General features: G+C 40.1%; 1 protein-coding gene across 1 annotated transcript in view; it reads right to left on the reverse strand.

The window, feature by feature from the left end:
* Nucleotides 1–16,619, reverse strand: part of LOC113526514 (collagen alpha-6(VI) chain-like) — a 37,527-nt gene that overhangs the window by 4,166 nt on the left and 16,742 nt on the right. The window contains exons 9-39 of the mRNA XM_026913613.3: nt 15,751–16,326; nt 13,873–14,457; nt 13,331–13,683; nt 13,083–13,161; nt 12,733–12,878; nt 11,819–11,911; nt 11,315–11,368; nt 11,013–11,084; nt 10,894–10,920; nt 9,707–9,751; nt 9,491–9,544; nt 9,223–9,285; nt 8,862–8,927; nt 8,087–8,140; nt 7,950–7,985; nt 7,626–7,688; nt 7,339–7,401; nt 7,189–7,251; nt 7,017–7,079; nt 6,753–6,803; nt 6,613–6,648; nt 6,339–6,401; nt 6,161–6,223; nt 6,039–6,074; nt 5,924–5,960; nt 5,794–5,805; nt 5,132–5,658; nt 4,920–5,019; nt 3,360–4,025; nt 2,957–3,074; nt 93–241 (exon numbers count right to left, since the gene is read on the reverse strand). Of these exons, the coding sequence (XP_026769414.3) occupies nt 93–241; nt 2,957–3,074; nt 3,360–4,025; nt 4,920–5,019; nt 5,132–5,658; nt 5,794–5,805; nt 5,924–5,960; nt 6,039–6,074; nt 6,161–6,223; nt 6,339–6,401; nt 6,613–6,648; nt 6,753–6,803; nt 7,017–7,079; nt 7,189–7,251; nt 7,339–7,401; nt 7,626–7,688; nt 7,950–7,985; nt 8,087–8,140; nt 8,862–8,927; nt 9,223–9,285; nt 9,491–9,544; nt 9,707–9,751; nt 10,894–10,920; nt 11,013–11,084; nt 11,315–11,368; nt 11,819–11,911; nt 12,733–12,878; nt 13,083–13,161; nt 13,331–13,683; nt 13,873–14,457; nt 15,751–16,326 (4,413 nt within the window). The remainder of the gene's footprint in view (nt 1–92; nt 242–2,956; nt 3,075–3,359; nt 4,026–4,919; nt 5,020–5,131; nt 5,659–5,793; nt 5,806–5,923; nt 5,961–6,038; nt 6,075–6,160; nt 6,224–6,338; nt 6,402–6,612; nt 6,649–6,752; nt 6,804–7,016; nt 7,080–7,188; nt 7,252–7,338; nt 7,402–7,625; nt 7,689–7,949; nt 7,986–8,086; nt 8,141–8,861; nt 8,928–9,222; nt 9,286–9,490; nt 9,545–9,706; nt 9,752–10,893; nt 10,921–11,012; nt 11,085–11,314; nt 11,369–11,818; nt 11,912–12,732; nt 12,879–13,082; nt 13,162–13,330; nt 13,684–13,872; nt 14,458–15,750; nt 16,327–16,619) is intronic.

Genomic DNA, 16,619 nt, shown 5'->3' on the forward strand with positions numbered 1-16,619 from the left:
ACAACCCTATAATAGTTCATATCAACTTGCTGCATCTCTCTTTAGAATTCTTAAAATGAACTGCTTTAACAATGAAAATGAATCTGCTTTACCATTTGAATCTCCATGTCTTGAGGTCGGCACGTCCCAATTTTCATATGCAGTCTGCTCCAGTGTCCCTAACTGTTCTTTGTATTCTTCCTTCTCTTCCTCTTCTTCTTTCTCTGTATCCTCAGGGTAAGTGAACGTTGGTAGAGGAATCCTGAAGCAGAAGTACTTCTATTAATCAAGCTGTTTTGCTATCTCTCAGTACACATGCTTCTGATTTAAAAAGTGGAAGTTAATATACACAATATTAAAAGGTGAAACATTAAGAAAGTGAATATTAGTTTACATAGAAGTCATATATACCTACATTTAATTCCTTTCAATTTTCAGTCAAACATGCAAAGTTATTTGTTTTGAGTGAGGACTGAGGAGCAGAATGTGAACATTTCAATGTACAATGTATATCACTCAGACAGCTTATGACAAGGCAGTGGATAAAATTTTTTTTTTCTTCTATCACAGAGCTGATGTCCATCCATCCATCCATTTTCTTCTGCTTATCCTGGTCTGGGTAGCAGGGGCAGCAGTCTAAGCAGAGATGCCCAGACCTCCCTCTCTCTAGCCACCTCCTCCAGCTCCTCCAAGGGGATACCCAGGTGCTCCCAGGCCAGACAAGATATATATATATTCCATCTAGTCCTTGGTCTGCCCCAGGATCTTCTTCCCGTTGGACATGCCCGAAACACCTCCCCAGGGAGGCATCCAGGAGACATCCTACCAAGATGCTTGAGCCACCTCAACTAGCTCCTTTCGATGCAGAGAAGCAGCGACTCTACTTTGAGTTCCCCTTGAATGTCTAAGGTCCTCACCCTATCTCTAAGGCTGAATCCAGCCACCCTGCAAAGGAAGCTCATTTCCACTGCTTGTATCCATGACCTCATTCTTTCTGTCACTACCAAAGCTCCTGACCATAGGCGAAGGTTGGGACGTAGTTTGACCGGTAAATTGGTAGCTTCCCCTTTCGGCTCCGCTCTCCCTTCACCACGGCGGACTGGTACAACAACTGCACTGATCCATCCATGCTCCACTATACCCTCACTCTTGAACAAGATCCCAAGATACTTAAACTCCTCTGCTTGAGGCAGTATCTCATTTCCGACATGACGGGGACAACTCACCCTTTTCTGACTGAGAACCATGGCCTCGTATTTGGAGTTGCTAACCCTCATCCCAGCCACTTCACACTCAGCTACAAACCTCCCCAGAGCACGCTGGAGGTCACTGCCTGATGAAGCCTACAGGACCACATCATCTGCAAATAACAAAGATGCAATCCTGAGGTCACCAAACCAGACCCCCTCCACCCCTTGGCTGTGCCTAGAAATTCTGTCCATGAAAATCATGAACAGAATTGGTGAGAAAGGGCAGCCCTGGTGGAGCCCAACTTGCACTGGGAGCAAGTCTGACCTGATGTTGGTAGTATAGACCAGACTCTCTCCGGTTATACAGGGACCTAATGGCCCGTAATAAAAGGTCTGGTACACCATACTTCCGAAGCACCCTCCACAGGATCCCATGAGGGACACGGTCATATGCCTTTCCAAGTCCACAAAACACATGTAGACTGGTTGGGCAAACTCCCATGAGCCCTCCAGTCCCCCTTATTAACAATAGGGACCACCATCCCAGTCTGCCAATCCAGGGGTACTGTCCCCGACCTCCACGCAATGTTGAAAAGGCATGTCAGCCAAGACATCCCAACAACATCAAGAGCCTTCAAGAGCCTTCAAGAGTCTCACCAAACTCCTCCCATACCCGAGTTTTTGCTTCCGACTGGCTGGACTCTATGCCACTCTGGAGTTGCCCTGAGTATGAAGTGGAGAGCAGGAGTGGGCGTATTTGTAGCCCCCCAGTACAGTGCTGGTATGTTGGAGTTTACCCCGGTGAATGAGAGGGTCTCTTCCCTTTGGCTTCGTGTTGGGGGACAGATTCTAACTGTTGCTTATGCTTATGCGCCAAACATCAGTGCAGAGTATTCGGCCTTCTTAGAGTCCTTGGGTGGGGTGCTAGAAGGTGCCCCTGCAGGAGAATCCATCAGTGGGACTTTAACGTTCACGTGGGTAATGACAGTGAAACCTAGAGGGGAGTGCTTGGGAGGAACGCCGTGCCCGATCTGAACCAGACTGGTGTTCTGTTATTGGATTTCTGTGCTAGTCACAGTTTATCCATAACAAATACCATGTTCGAACTTAAGGGTGTTCTTAAGTATACTTGGTATCAGACCACCCTAGGCCGCAGCTCGATGGTCGACTATGTGGTTGTATCATTGGACTTGCAACCGTATGTTCTGGACACTCAGGTGAAGAGAGGAGCTGAGCTGTCAACTGATCACCACCTGGTGGTTAGTTGGATCAGATGGTGGGGGAAGATGCAGGACAGACCTTGTAAGCCCAAGCATGTAGTGAGGTTTAGCTGGGAGCATTTGGCAGAGCCCCCTGTCTGGGAGAGCTTCAAATCTCACCTCTGGCAGAGTTTCTCCTGCATTCTGAGAGAGGCTGGAGACACTGAACAGGAATGGGCAATGTTCCAGACCTCCATTGCTGAGGTGGCTGAACGGAGCTGTGGCTTCAAGGTCGTCAGTGCCTGTCATGGCGGTAGTCCCCAAACCCGTTGGTGGACAACGGAGGTAAAGGGAGCTGTCAGGCTGAAGAAGGAGGCCTTTTGAGCTTGGTTTGCTTGTTGTCTTCATCATTTATTGTCTTCATCATTAAATATTGATTAAATCAGATACGATTTTTACATTTATTTCAAATCTAAAGTTATTTAAAGTTATTCCATGACTTTCCAAAGTTATAATAGTTAAAGAGCACGCAAGGGTCCATGCTTGATTAAAATATGATTTGAACAGTGGCTTAAGATCATATGTTACCTTTCAATGGGTGATCTCTCAGTAGCCTCAAGGACATCAAGGCCCCGGATTTTACCTTGTTGCTGAAGACTTTCACACTGTTGTCTAAGCAGTGGAGAAGGGTAGGTATTCAATTCTCCTGTATTCATAAAGTTAGAACACACTGTGTTACATCAGACCTCTTTACACCATACAGTTAAGACAATAGCTCAGAGCCTGAAACAAGATTATGAAGCACACTGGTTTAATCACCAAATAACAGGAAATTTATCATATTTCAATCATGATCATATGTTTTTGGGCTTTCTTAATTAAATAAAACATAATTCTAATATTAATGAGCTTAGCTATCAATATATTTGAGCAAAATAATCATGATTATCACCGACAGTATATATTTTTGTGAAACACAAATTTTTCTTACGACTCAGAATGTGTAGGAAAGTCCTCATAAAGCGCCGACAGTACTCCTGCTCTCCTTGCTTTACATGGCCCAAGTGAACTATGTGCTGCTCTGTGGGAAAGCTGGCAAGCATCTCCACCTGAGTGCTGTTGAAATGATCCCCGACTGTAAGAGTGAAAAGCACCACACCCTGACACTTTGCTTTCATGGAGATAAAGTCCAGTTTTGCTCTATCAGAATATTCTGTCTCTCCTCCAACTATAAGCAGCACCATCTTGTTTTTTCGAGGCTTGGGAACAGTGAGAAGGCCCTGCATTACGAATTCCATGGCGTGACCCATCCTAGAGTAGCTACCAGTCTGCTGTAGATTTTTGAAGATGCTCTGCTTCATCAGCTTGCGGTTTTGGAACTGCTGGAAAGTGAAGATCTGCTTGACTGGAGCCTGGGCCTCACTGTATGATGAACTCTGCTGGTAAAGCGCCACCCTCGCCTGTCTGTCAGCTTTGCTGGGCTGACCACTCACTACAAGCTGGTCCAACACAGTGCCCAACACCTGCTTCACTCCCTCATACTGATCTGCCTGGATGCTCCTGGAACCATCCACCAGCAACGCCAGGTCCACATCTACCTCCTTTGAAGTGGACACTTCGCTGGATCTGGGACAATCTCTAGCTGGATTGCAAGGATCTGAGAAGACGGCAGATACGATAAAAAAAATGCCTGACTTCAATCTCATCTACAGTATCTTAAACCCAGCAACTGAGTTATATGTACAGTTTATATGTACAGTATGTATGGTTAATCAAATCTCTTTTGATTTTCTACATTAGTGCATGTGCAGAAATTCTGAGAGAGAAAAAATACTCCACGTGTGCTACAAACAACCAATAAGAAGTACAATATAGTCCAATGGGTTATGCAATGCAAGTTACTAAACCTGAAAGTTACACAGCACATTTGCACGTTTGATACCAACAGCATTTAAAGGGAAAACAATTTTATCTTTACAGACAGGTGACAAATTAAAAAAAACAAACAAACAAAAAAAAAACAAAATAAAGCTTCTGTGTGCATTATTATAGATTCTACAAGTCTCTGGAAATGTACTGGAGAAATAAACACCATTCTTCTAAAACATATTCCCTCAGTTGGTGTATTGATGATGGTGATGGAGAGTGCTGTTTAACATGTCAGTCCAAAATCTCTCAGTTGGGTTGAGATCTGTTGACTTTAAAGGCCATAGCATATGATTTATCATTTTTATATTCATCAAGCCATTCTGTTAGCCCTTGTGCTCTGTGGAAGGGGACACTGGCATCCTGAGACCAATCCCATCAGAATATAGATGTCTATAAGGTTTGTAAAAGTTGGTAGTGATGATGTACCAAATAAAAAATTTTTATTCAAAATAATTTATGCGTTAAGAAGTAGAAGCCAATTGCCTATGGAAGGAAAGAAAATCTAACTATATCAGATTAAGAATACCCAAGAAGCCATGAAAATTCTAATTTGAGACTTTTTTTTAAATCACTTAACACATTTAATTTGTAAAATGTAAGGTTATACCCAGCATTACATTACCAAAACAGATGACACATTGCTGGATCCTCCTGAATGGTGCACGTTGTCCCTCCAGCACAGATAAAATAAAGCTTCCTGTCTCATCAGCCTTTCTTATAGCCTTTATCACAAAACACAACAGAAGGAAAGTGGATTAAAGTAGGTGCATTATGGCAGCAAGCCATATAGACCAGCTATTTGCCATAAGCATCACTGTTACCATTTTCCTTTACCTCAAAAATGTTGTTAACATTGAAAGTATTCCTAAATGCAAAAACACCAAGGTTGATTTCCATGGCCTTGTATTCTAGGACAGCTGTGGTTATGGATGCCATGTCCTCAGATTGCCCACTAGATGATGTCACATCCCTGGACTCTTCACCACTGATGAGGAAGATCGCCACCTTCCTGATCAGAACACCCTGACGAATACGTTTGAAGACATTTCTACCCACAAAGCGCATGGCTGCACCAATGTTGCGTCTGTTGGATGTACGTTCCAGAGGGATGTTCTTCACAGCTTCCACCAAGTCCTTTTTACGACGATAGTCAGAAAAACGTATGAGGTACTTGGTGTTAGAACTGTAAGAAACCACAGCCACTCGTGTCCCTGTGGGACAGTTGCTTTCAGTGATATCGATGCTGTCCAGCAGAGAAAGAAGAGTTGAGCGCATTCTCTCAAATACTGCAGGAGTCACATCATCAGACATATCCAAACCAATCACCAGTTCAGTGGGATAGACAGGGCAAGCTGCTTTATCTAGAGGTGCAGACATGTCAAAGAAGAGGGAGATGTGTTCATGTTTACTGATGTCCTTTTAAACATTGAATCCTTATTATCCTCACAAATGTTTATGAATTTTGTGTTGCATAGAAATGAAAGTAAGAGACCTACCTTTACAGCAGACTGTGGGAGCAAACCATGGTAAATTAGAGTTAAAAAAAAACAAGCATAAACTTTTAATTTAATGCAATTATTAATTATGTTTAGCAATATAGTGAAGTACAGTATTATGAAACTTTACCACAGTTGTCTCGTACGTAGTTGATCAGTTGACAAGTCTAAAAGAATACAAGGCAATAGTTATAGATGGCAGAAAGGAACTGATCAGTGACCCCTGAAAAGAAAAAAAGACTTACAGACATTGCTCTGGTTCCTGGTGGTCCTTTATGGCCCTTTTAGTAAGATCACAAGGAATAATGATCAAATTAACAGTAAATTTTTTCAAATGACACAAATAATACTACTAAAGCTTGCAAACCCTGTGTCCAGGTAGTCCGTCATCACCAGGATTACCCCGTGCGCCTGGCCTGCCTGTATTTCCCTGTAATACATTAGGCCAACATTGAACAAAATAACCAGTCAGAGAAAGGAACTATTATGTATAGTATATATAAAACTATAATGAGTTATGGATCATTAATGACAAACATTCGTACCCCTCTTCCTCTTATACCCTTAGGGCCATTAGCACCATTTTGCCCAGGGTCTCCAGGTTCACCCTGAGCATAAAAAAAAGATCGATCTTGTCAAACTCACATAGATACTTAGAATGGCTTACACTAAAATGTACAGTACCTGTAATTACCATAATGTATTAGATGTCTCAGAATTGGTACTGGAGTGATCAATGTAATTTCAGTAACGCTAAGTAAAGTCAGCAATCCAAGCAAACTCAGCTTTACAAAAAGTAAATCTGCAAAGAAAGCGCACCTGAAATCCAGGATGTCCTGGAAAACCAGGATCTCCCTTGGAGTAGACAGAATGAGTTTAGTGTTTTGTTTGAAATTCAATTTGTACCAGGCAAAATTTTAAAACTGTTCTAGCAACAAGAAAAAACAGCATTGAGTAACCTTCGGTCCTTTAGGTCCTGGTACCCCAAATACATCTGGACCATCATTTCCCTGTTGTAGAGAGCCATCAGAGAGAATTGATAAAAATAAGTCATAAGTCTTTCTGTGAGATGCTGCAAGAAATCTGGATATAATACTACAATTAAATAAAAATGCTTAAGCTGTCTTAATAAATAAAACTTCAAAAAATTCAGATGATGAAATCAGGAGGGTTTTTTTCACCAACCTACTAGTATTTGCCAAATTATCACATAAGTTCCATACCGGAAGGCCTCTGGGGCCCCGTGGCCCAGCTGCTCCTTTATTTCCAGGTTCTCCTGGCTGACCCTGCACAAGAACATGGACTTGTACATGGATTGGGCAAACACTATATATAAGCTATACATGAGTATCCCTGGGATATTGAATTAAATATGTAAAGTCATGTAAAAAATACCTTTTTTCCCCTGGGTCCTACACTTCCTTTAGATCCAGCGTTTCCTTGTGTGCCAGGTGGTCCCTGGTAGAAAGTCATTAGCATTATTAAGAGCAAATAGCCTTGTGAAAAAAAAGTGTTTCTTATAGTGGGCTGAATTTTGAAACATACTTGAGGTCCTGGAAAACCAGGTATCCCTTTCTGTCCGGGAGCACCAGAAGGACCCACTGATCCCTGGACAGGAAAAGAAAGATAATTCCTTTAATCAGTCACAGAACCTAAACTGACTTTGAGGTCAAAAAGGTTTAACCTCAAAAAAAAAAAAAAAGATGTAAACTGCTCAATAAAACCACAGCTTTTGGATTTAAATGCAAGTGTGTTTATGAGGGCTACTGATCTTATAAACCTTCACCCCACTACAATTTTGACAGCAACCAAAAGAGAGTTAAATAAGGTACCAGTGGCCCTGAAACTCCAGAGGTTCCTCGTAGTCCTGGTTGTCCTGGAGGTCCATTGGCACCCTGAAAGTAAAACAAAAGCAGCTTGTCTGGTGTCATTGCCATACTGCATCCTGTTTCATTGTTGTTATATTTAATAAATAAGTCATCCTCAACTGTTTGCTCCTAATTTATACTGTTCTGCATTTTTCCTTAAACAATCTGGTGAAAATTCATGCTCACTGAAAAAGGAAAATGGTACAGTGGACTACCAATGATAAAAGAAAATATTTTGGTGCAAAGAGAAGGTGTCATTTAAAAAGCATTTCCAAATGTGAGACATACTGGTAGACCGGCATTGCCTCTTCTTCCTTTTTGACCCTGTAAAAGGGTAAAATAAAATAAAAATGCTTAATCATTAGAAAAACCTCAGTTTGTTAGCTTTTTTGTAAGTATTTTTATTAAAAATTGAGAGAACCTACAGGCTTGCCAGTATCTCCAGGCCTGCCTGGCTTGCCATCTGGACCTGTGTCACCCTGTGATTTAAGCAGAGAGAGTTATTGTGCTATGACAGATCATCATGATGGCTTCTGCATTTCCACTGAGCGGATCGAAATGCACCCGCTGTTATAAACTATAATGCATAAAATCATGCAGATACAGGTCAAAACTCTTAAACATCAGAATGGGGGGAAAAAGATCTTAATGACTTTGATCATTGCATGGTTGTTAGAGCCAGCCACGTTGGTTGGAGTATTTCAAAATCTGATATCCTGGGATTTTCATTCACAACAATCTCTAGAGTTTACACAGAATGCTGACACAAACAACAGAAACAACAATCATCCAGTAAGTGGAAATTCTGTGGGCGAAAATGCCTTGTTGATGAGTGAAGTTAGAGTATGATGACCAAACTGGTTCAAGCTGAAAGAAAGGCTCTGGTAACTCAAGTAACACTCTTTACAACCATGATCAGCACACTGAAACTTGAGGCAAATGGGCTACAAGAGCAGAAGACTACATCTGGTTGCACTCAGCCAAGAACAGGAATCATCAGGAAGGCTTCAGTGGGCACAGGCTCACCAAACTGCACAATTCAAGAATGAAAAAAAAATGACCTAGTCTTTTTCTAGGTGTGAATTGAAGTGTGCAAATGTGTGTGTTAAACCCTGCAGGCATCTAGGGTGTATTCCCTGTGTTCCTGAAAAAGGCTCCGGATCAACTGCAGCACTGACCTGACCTGAACAATAGACATACCTGTAGGCCAGAGTACCCAGGTTCACCCTTAGGACCACGGAAGTTGTTATCAGTTCCTGTCTCACCCTTGTTAGAAGAACAGAAGACAATATTAGACCTCTTGTGCCATAACTAAGTATTCAGTATATTCTGTGTAATGATTAATGACACAGGGATTCAGTATGAATAACATGGTACAGCCAAGACTGAGTAGTAGTGTTCAAAGAAGCAGGTGTTATAATTAAACGTATAATTGGACTTTAAAGTTGTGTCAAATGTGCAGGTAACTAACTTACTGATTTAAACACCCACATCAAACATAAAATATTGTGGTGCTGTAAAACAATAGCAACAAAACAAACAACCAAAAGAGAACGCTTACCGGATCTCCTCTCAGTCCTTTTTGTCCTGGGACTCCTGGTATTCCTCTAACACCCTTCTTGCCCTGTAATGTTTATGTTTAATAAAAACAATAATACATTAATATATTAAAACATGAAAAAACTGGATGATGGTGATGGTGAGATATATATATATATATATATATATATATATATATATATATATATATATATATATATATATATATATATATATATATATATATAAAATGAATTATGAATTAGAATGAAATATAGAATGGCCATTACTGTGCTGCCTGGACTCCCTCGCTGTCCTGGGGCTCCAGCTAATCCAACTACTCCCTAAAGAAAATGGAAATGTCCAATTAGCCCACTCTCAAAAGAACCTGACAAAAACATGTAGATATTTACAAAATATATCTAATGGCTTGTCATATTTAATGATTAATAGATTGAGTATAGTCATTTTGGTTGAGAGCTTGAGAGTACACAGAAAAATATTACCTGCTCTCCATTTAGTCCTTCCAAACCACAGTCTCCATGTTCTCCCTATCAGACACAGATACATCATAAACTATTTGGTAATTTTCACTATTCCTTGTTCAGCACAAACTATATATAGATACACTAAATGGCCAAAAGTTGTGGACACCTGACCATCACACCCATATGAACATTTTGAACATCCCATTCCAGATATAGTTCCCTTTTTGCTGTTACAATAACCTCCACTCTTCTGGGAAGGCTTTCCTCTAGAATTTGGAGTATGGCTGTGGGGATTTGCCCATTCAGCCACAAGAGCATTAGTGAGGTCAGGAACTGATGTCGGGCGAGGAGGCCTGGGCTGTAGTCAGCATTCCAGTTCATCCCAAAGGTTTTCAGTGGGGTTGAGATCAGGGCTCTGTGCAGGACACTTGAGTTCTTCTATACCAACCTTGGCACACCATGTCTTTATGGAACTTCCTTTGTGCATGGGCATTGTCATGCTGGAAATGTTTGGGCCCATTAGTTCTAGTGAAGGAAAACTGTAACGTCATCCTATATAATTGTTTGCTTTCCATATTTGTTGTAACAGTTTGGAGAAAGCCCACATAAGCAAAATAAGCAATCTCCCTGGGATTAATAAAGTTCTATGAATCTTGAATCTTTGAATATGGGTGTGATGGTCAGGTGTCCACAGACCTTTGGCCATATAGTTTATATAGATGTAATATAGATACATACATTAAATAAGAGCTTTCTATTGCAGAACATAAACATTTACTTATTTCATAGATGCTCTTAACCAAAGTGAGCTAGAGCAGTTGGTCTTGCTTGAAGACCCAACAGTCCCAACTTGAAGGTGCTGAGATTTGAACTCACAACCTTCTGAACAGTATTCCAGAGCTCTAGCCACTGACCGAATACTGCCCATTAACAGAAAACACCAGTTTACTGATTTTATACAGTAATTTTCTTTACAGTTGCTTTGGATCTTTACCCTCTTTTACCCAGTCAAAATGATTTAAGTTTGACAGAAACACTGCTACCATCAGTTTTGGACTGATTTTAATGGATTGTTGTGTAAACATAAATATTAATTGTTGTAGTTGATGTTTTCAGCAGCAGTTTTTGGTTGACAAATCTATTATTGTCCACAAGTTGGTAATAACATTAAACCATAGTCATACGTGAAATATTTCAGTACTTACTATATCACCATTGTAGCCTCTGTTACCCTGTGAAACATTATTAAACAAATGTTTATTAGGTAAATATCAAACATTTCTGAGTTGAATAAGTAGCAGGCACTGATGAGAACTACTGCTACCTTTCCGCCTCTTTTCCCAGGGCAGCCTCTATGTCCCTGGGTTCCATTTAGACCCGGTAGCCCTCTCTCTCCCTGCAATGTCACAGTGAATTGACAGAGTAAAGGAAGATTTTTAAGGAAGATTTTAATGGTGTTGTTTTTACATCTGACATTTTGTAGTTTGTAAATAGAAAGAAGTGGAACAGATGCTTTCAGATTTATTTAGTTACACGAATACACAGTGCTAAAGGGCTCTGGGTGTGTGCTGGGCTTTTGAAACTGAAAAACGAGATACATGTAAGATATATTGATTATAGCCTTACAGGTCCTCCTTCTTCTCCAGGAAATCCAGGATGTCCTTCCTGTCCAGGAGAGCCCTGTTACGTAATAAAAGACATCCAATTTAATGAAAGGTTCCAGTGTTTTTACGCAGTGTGCATTTTGCATTGTATCAATGTAAATTGTATTTATCATCACTTCAGATACTCCCAAAGCTCCAACCATTTGTACTAACACCATGAACTATGGCCAAAAATGATTATATTAATAAACTGGGAAGATAGAACTAAAATATCCTCTGTGCTGGCTTAATCTTTTAACTTACATTTCTAGGTACCTGTCCCCCTTCCTGATATACTTGAGAGATGTTTCCTCCTAACAATCGCCCCAGAAATAATTCTATAACATGCTCCTATAAGCCTATAAGACACTATGGTCTGTGTTACATACTGTATAACTTTGTTCTATGTACCTTTATGTGTTTATAAATAATCTAATATTAAAACAAGTTAAAAAAGTATATGGCTATATATGACATGATATGATACCTTTGTCCCTGGAGTTCCTTGAGGTCCCCGCAACCCAGCATGACCAGTGCATTTACAAATCACGTTACAGCACTCTCTTGAGGCCACAGCATCCTAGAAAGAGTTAGAAAGGAAAAGACCTGTGGATAAATTAATGCTCTCGCAGTGTACTTCTGCTGAAATCAGAACATTATGTACACTGATTCTGTTCTTCCAGCAAAGCACAGGACTGTACACTCAAAGAAGCCGTCCATTTATGCACACAAGTTTCATAATATGATTGAGTTACCTCAGATTTGAATCGAGCTACTTTGTAGTATAATTGTTATAATAAGACAGAGATATTCCTTACCATGTATTATGAAGTGAACTGAAGTGACTTGTGGCCAAGTATGGTGACCCATACTCGGAATTTGTGCTCTGCATTTAACCCATCCAAGTGCACACACACAGTAGTGAACGCACACACACACCGTGAACACACACCCGGAGCAGTGGGCAGCCTTTTTTGCTGCGGCGCCCGGGGAGCAGTTCGGGGTCCGGTGCCTTGCTCAAGGGTCTCACCTCAGTTGTGGTATTGAGGGTGGGAGAGAGCGCTGATCATTCACTCCCCCCACCTACAATCCCTGCCGGACCTGAGACTTGAACCCACAACCTTCAGGTTCACCTTTGGGTTGCAAGTCCGACTCTCTATCCATTAGGCCATGACTGATAAAATTATAAAAACTCCTCTATTCATTTTTATGCTTTAGTGGCAAGAATGTTAAGAATATATTTACACCAAATTGATTCTATGGGTCTGGCTTTGTTTTCCAGTTGATATTGTCACTCAGCAGCCTAATCGTAACCTAATTTGATTCTATAATTGTAAATTTGTAGCATTCAGCATACTTGTGAATTCCTTCAGCATTTATCATTGGATAGATTTGACTCACAATCTGCTTCTGCAGGGCAGTGGCTATATTTTGCATGCCAATCATGAGAGTCTCCTTGTAGTCAAATCCTCGTCCAAACTGCAGCTTCTGTAGGTCTGTGGTGCTTCTGACTCCTTCCAGAGCTACTGGAATCAGCGCATGGACTCCTGTCATACAAATATTATAAGTAAAAACACACTATGGACCCACTGACTCACATGCACACAAAGGTGCAATTAATGTTACTGATTAAAAAAAAAATAGAGTTTAAACTGCATCTTCTTTAAAGGCTTAGCAGAGATGCACTGTTAAACAACTCATATATAATAAAAAATAATTAAACAATATGTGTAATGATATAGCCCCCCTACCACTTCTTCTTAGATTGTTTGAGGCAACCATGAGGTCATCAACAGATGCATCCAAGCCATCGGTGAAAATGATCACTACCTGAGCGTGTCAGCCAGTGCAGTTTAAAAAATTGGTCATTAGTCAGGTTTAAAGTGTAAGTCAAAATGAAATGAGCTCTAATGCTACTATTTTCACAGTTTGAAAGAAACTGTGAAAGTCTATTAATGCATATGAAACCACTCCTCTGCAATGATGATAAATTGCTTACCCTCACACCAGATCTGTAGCCTTCAAACTTATCCTGAAAAGAGCGCAGGAGCTGGGTATTGAAGGCCACACCCTGGGTCATCTGCAATGCCATCACCTTCTTCATTATGTGTTCATTGTAATGCTCAAAACTAGTGTCATACAGTATCGTGCCATCACTAGCAACCAAACGGAAAGCAATGTTAGTTTGCAGAACAGGCTGCTGGGGCACACAGCACAAGTTGTGTAGAGTGGAGATGTATCTGACAATCTCAGGCAGGTCAGCTTGCAGCTTATATTGGCTACTAAAGAGTGACTGTGAGCTTGAACTACTATGGGAGATATCAAATCCAATACCAATATCTACAGTGCAACCTGTAAGAAGAAGCAAATACTGTGTTAATTAATGGAAACTATTAATTGGAGTTTGTACGTGCTTTTAATATTTTAACCACATTATCACAGCAAAGCTTTACTTAATACATGTTATGTTAATGCTGTTCAAAAGACCTGCATCTTGGATATTAATTTTATATTCTGAAATTCTGTGTTCTGTGTACTCACCTGCTATTATATCACTTGAGGGAGAAGTGCAAATGGAATTTATCAACATTTGTGTTGTATGATTCAGAATGCGGTGGTCAAAGCTGTCCAGTATAAAAACGCTGCTCCGTAAACCAGTAATACTAGTGAGCTCAGTTTCAATTTTTGGAGTTGTTCCGATTGCAAACATCTGAATGCCCATGGCTCTTAACCCGTCTGCTGCGTCAGTGAAATTGTCAGACGATGTCCCGACAGTGATCAGAAGCAGGTTTTGTGAAATTCTTTCTTCAATGCGGCTCCCTTTATCAGTTTTAAAGAACTCTTGTACTTCATTCAGTGCAGCTCCAATGTTTCTCTTAGATTTCATTGGGGTCATTTTCTTTATGGCCGTTTTCACATCCTCTTCATCGTAATATTCATTCAAGTAAAATTCCTTTCTGTATGTTGAACTAAACTGGGCTACACCAACTCTAAAGAGGTCTTGTTTTATACGAAGATTGTCTACAAGGCCCAGTGTAATATTTTGCATGTTGCTCCATAGAGCTCCTTGGGTTTTTTCAGAACCATCAATCAAAATGACCAAATCAGCTGCCTCTTTCTGGCACTCTGAAAAATAGTCAGGTCAGACTAAGATCAAAAGTCCATATAGTGCCATGAAAAAATGATTTGCCCCTGGGCAATTCTTATATTTTTTGCATATTTGTCATTCTTAATTGTTTCAGATCTTCAAACTATGTTTTTAAATGGTCATTTCTTTTACAGAAGGAAAAAAAGATACTCCAACTGGTCCTGTTTGAAGATGTAATTGCCCCCTTATTTAAAAAAGATAGTGGGCAAAAATGGTATCCATAGTAGAGTTGCAGGGTAAAAACCGCTGTTAACCAAGAGGAGCCAAAGAGGTGTCTCACATTTGCCAAAAATATCTTGATAACCCCAAGCTTTTTTTGGATAATATGCAATGGACTGATGAGTTCAAAGTTGAACCTTTTGGAAGACGTGTCCCATTAAATCTGGTGTAAAGCTAAAATAACATTCAACAATAAGAACATCATACCAGCAGTAAAACATGATGATGGTAGTGTGATGGAGTTGGGATGCTTTGCTTCTTCAGAGCCTGGGCATCTTGCTATAATTAATGGAACCATGAATTCTGCTCTCTGCCAGAAAATCCTGAAGAACAATGTCCAGGCATCAGTCCATAATCTGAAGCTCAAGTGCAATTGGGTTTTACAGCAAGAAAATGATCCAAAGCACAAGCACAAGTCGAACTCTGAATGACTCAAAAGAAACAAAAGTAGAATTTTGGAGTGGCATTTTGACATCCTGTTTTGATTTGAGGCAGGACCATAAATAAGTAGTTCATGCTCAAAAGCTCTCTAGTGTGCCTGAAGTAAAAGAATTCTGCAAAGAAGAGTGGGCCAAATTCCTCCACAGTAATTTTAAAGACTGATCTCCAGTTACTGGAAGCATTTGGCTGCTAAAGGTGGCACAAGGTGAACATTATTAAGTTTGGGGGGGCAAGTACTTTTTCACACGGGTGATATAAATGTTGTAACCATTTCTCTTCACAAAAAAAAAAAAAAAAAATGATCGTTTAAAAACTGTTTTGTTTTTCCTCATCTTTTCCTTATCTTATGTTATATTTTGTATCAGGATCTGAAACCATTTAGTTGACAAATGTGCAAAAAGAAAAGAAATCAGGATGGGGAAAATACTATGTTGTGGCACTGTATCACAGAAAACTAGGACAAACTTTACCCTTTGAGGAACACAAGAAATGAATAATTTCAAAATTGTGCATTTCCTGTTTTATTTGACCTTACAAGCTGAAAATGAATGTGGAAAACTGAATTTTGGACTACTGATTTTATTGCTGATATGTAGATGTTATATATTTACCTGGTTTTGTTTTCTTGCAGATCTCATTAGAAATGTCTGGCCACAGGTCTATCAAAGCTTGGAAGTTGTTAACATGGAAAACCTTGTTCTCGTCTTTGGTGATCGTCTCTAGCTCATCTTTACTTGCATTTGCGACTCCAATGCCATAAATACTAATTCCATATTTGTGCAGCTTATCTGCAGCTTCCTTTAAATAATATTGGTCTGTAGCCTCACCATCTGTAATGACAAACAGCATCTGTGGGACACCATTTGCACCTCTCCCACCTTTGGCTTCATCAAAGTAGTCCAGTGAGTATCGTAGTGCCTGGGCTGTGTAGGTATCTCCAGTGGGATATTCCAGATCACTGATTGCTTTATGCACCTCTTCTTTGCTGTAGTGTTGGTTAAGGCGGAAATGGACCTTAGCTGTATTAGAATAGACAATGGTACAAATACGGACATTGTGTTGTCCAACCTGTGTTTTGTTCACTACTGAGTTCATGAAGAACTTCATACGCTCAAAGTTATTAGATTCAATGCTGGTGGAACCATCCACTAAGAAGACAACATCTGCCACCTGTGACTTCTGGCATTCTAAAGAAGGAAAGAATCATGAAAAATTAGGACAATTTATAAGTAGAACATATAAAATATTTTACCGTGTAAAATGGAAATGATAAATTTCCAGTTTAACAGGTATGACGCTATCTGTGTCTGAATTCTGGCTCTGACAGTTCCTCATCTTAGCTACATCATAAGTTCTTAACTTGTCTTAACTAAAGATGTGTGCACTTATTATTGTACCTGCATATAATATTTTCTGTCAAATTTAGTTGGTTCTATTTCTAGTATACCAGTAGCCTAATGAAATCACCACAGCCCTGGCC

Source organism: Pangasianodon hypophthalmus, chromosome 1, assembly GCF_027358585.1.
Source record: "Pangasianodon hypophthalmus isolate fPanHyp1 chromosome 1, fPanHyp1.pri, whole genome shotgun sequence".
NCBI lineage: Eukaryota > Metazoa > Chordata > Actinopteri > Siluriformes > Pangasiidae > Pangasianodon > Pangasianodon hypophthalmus.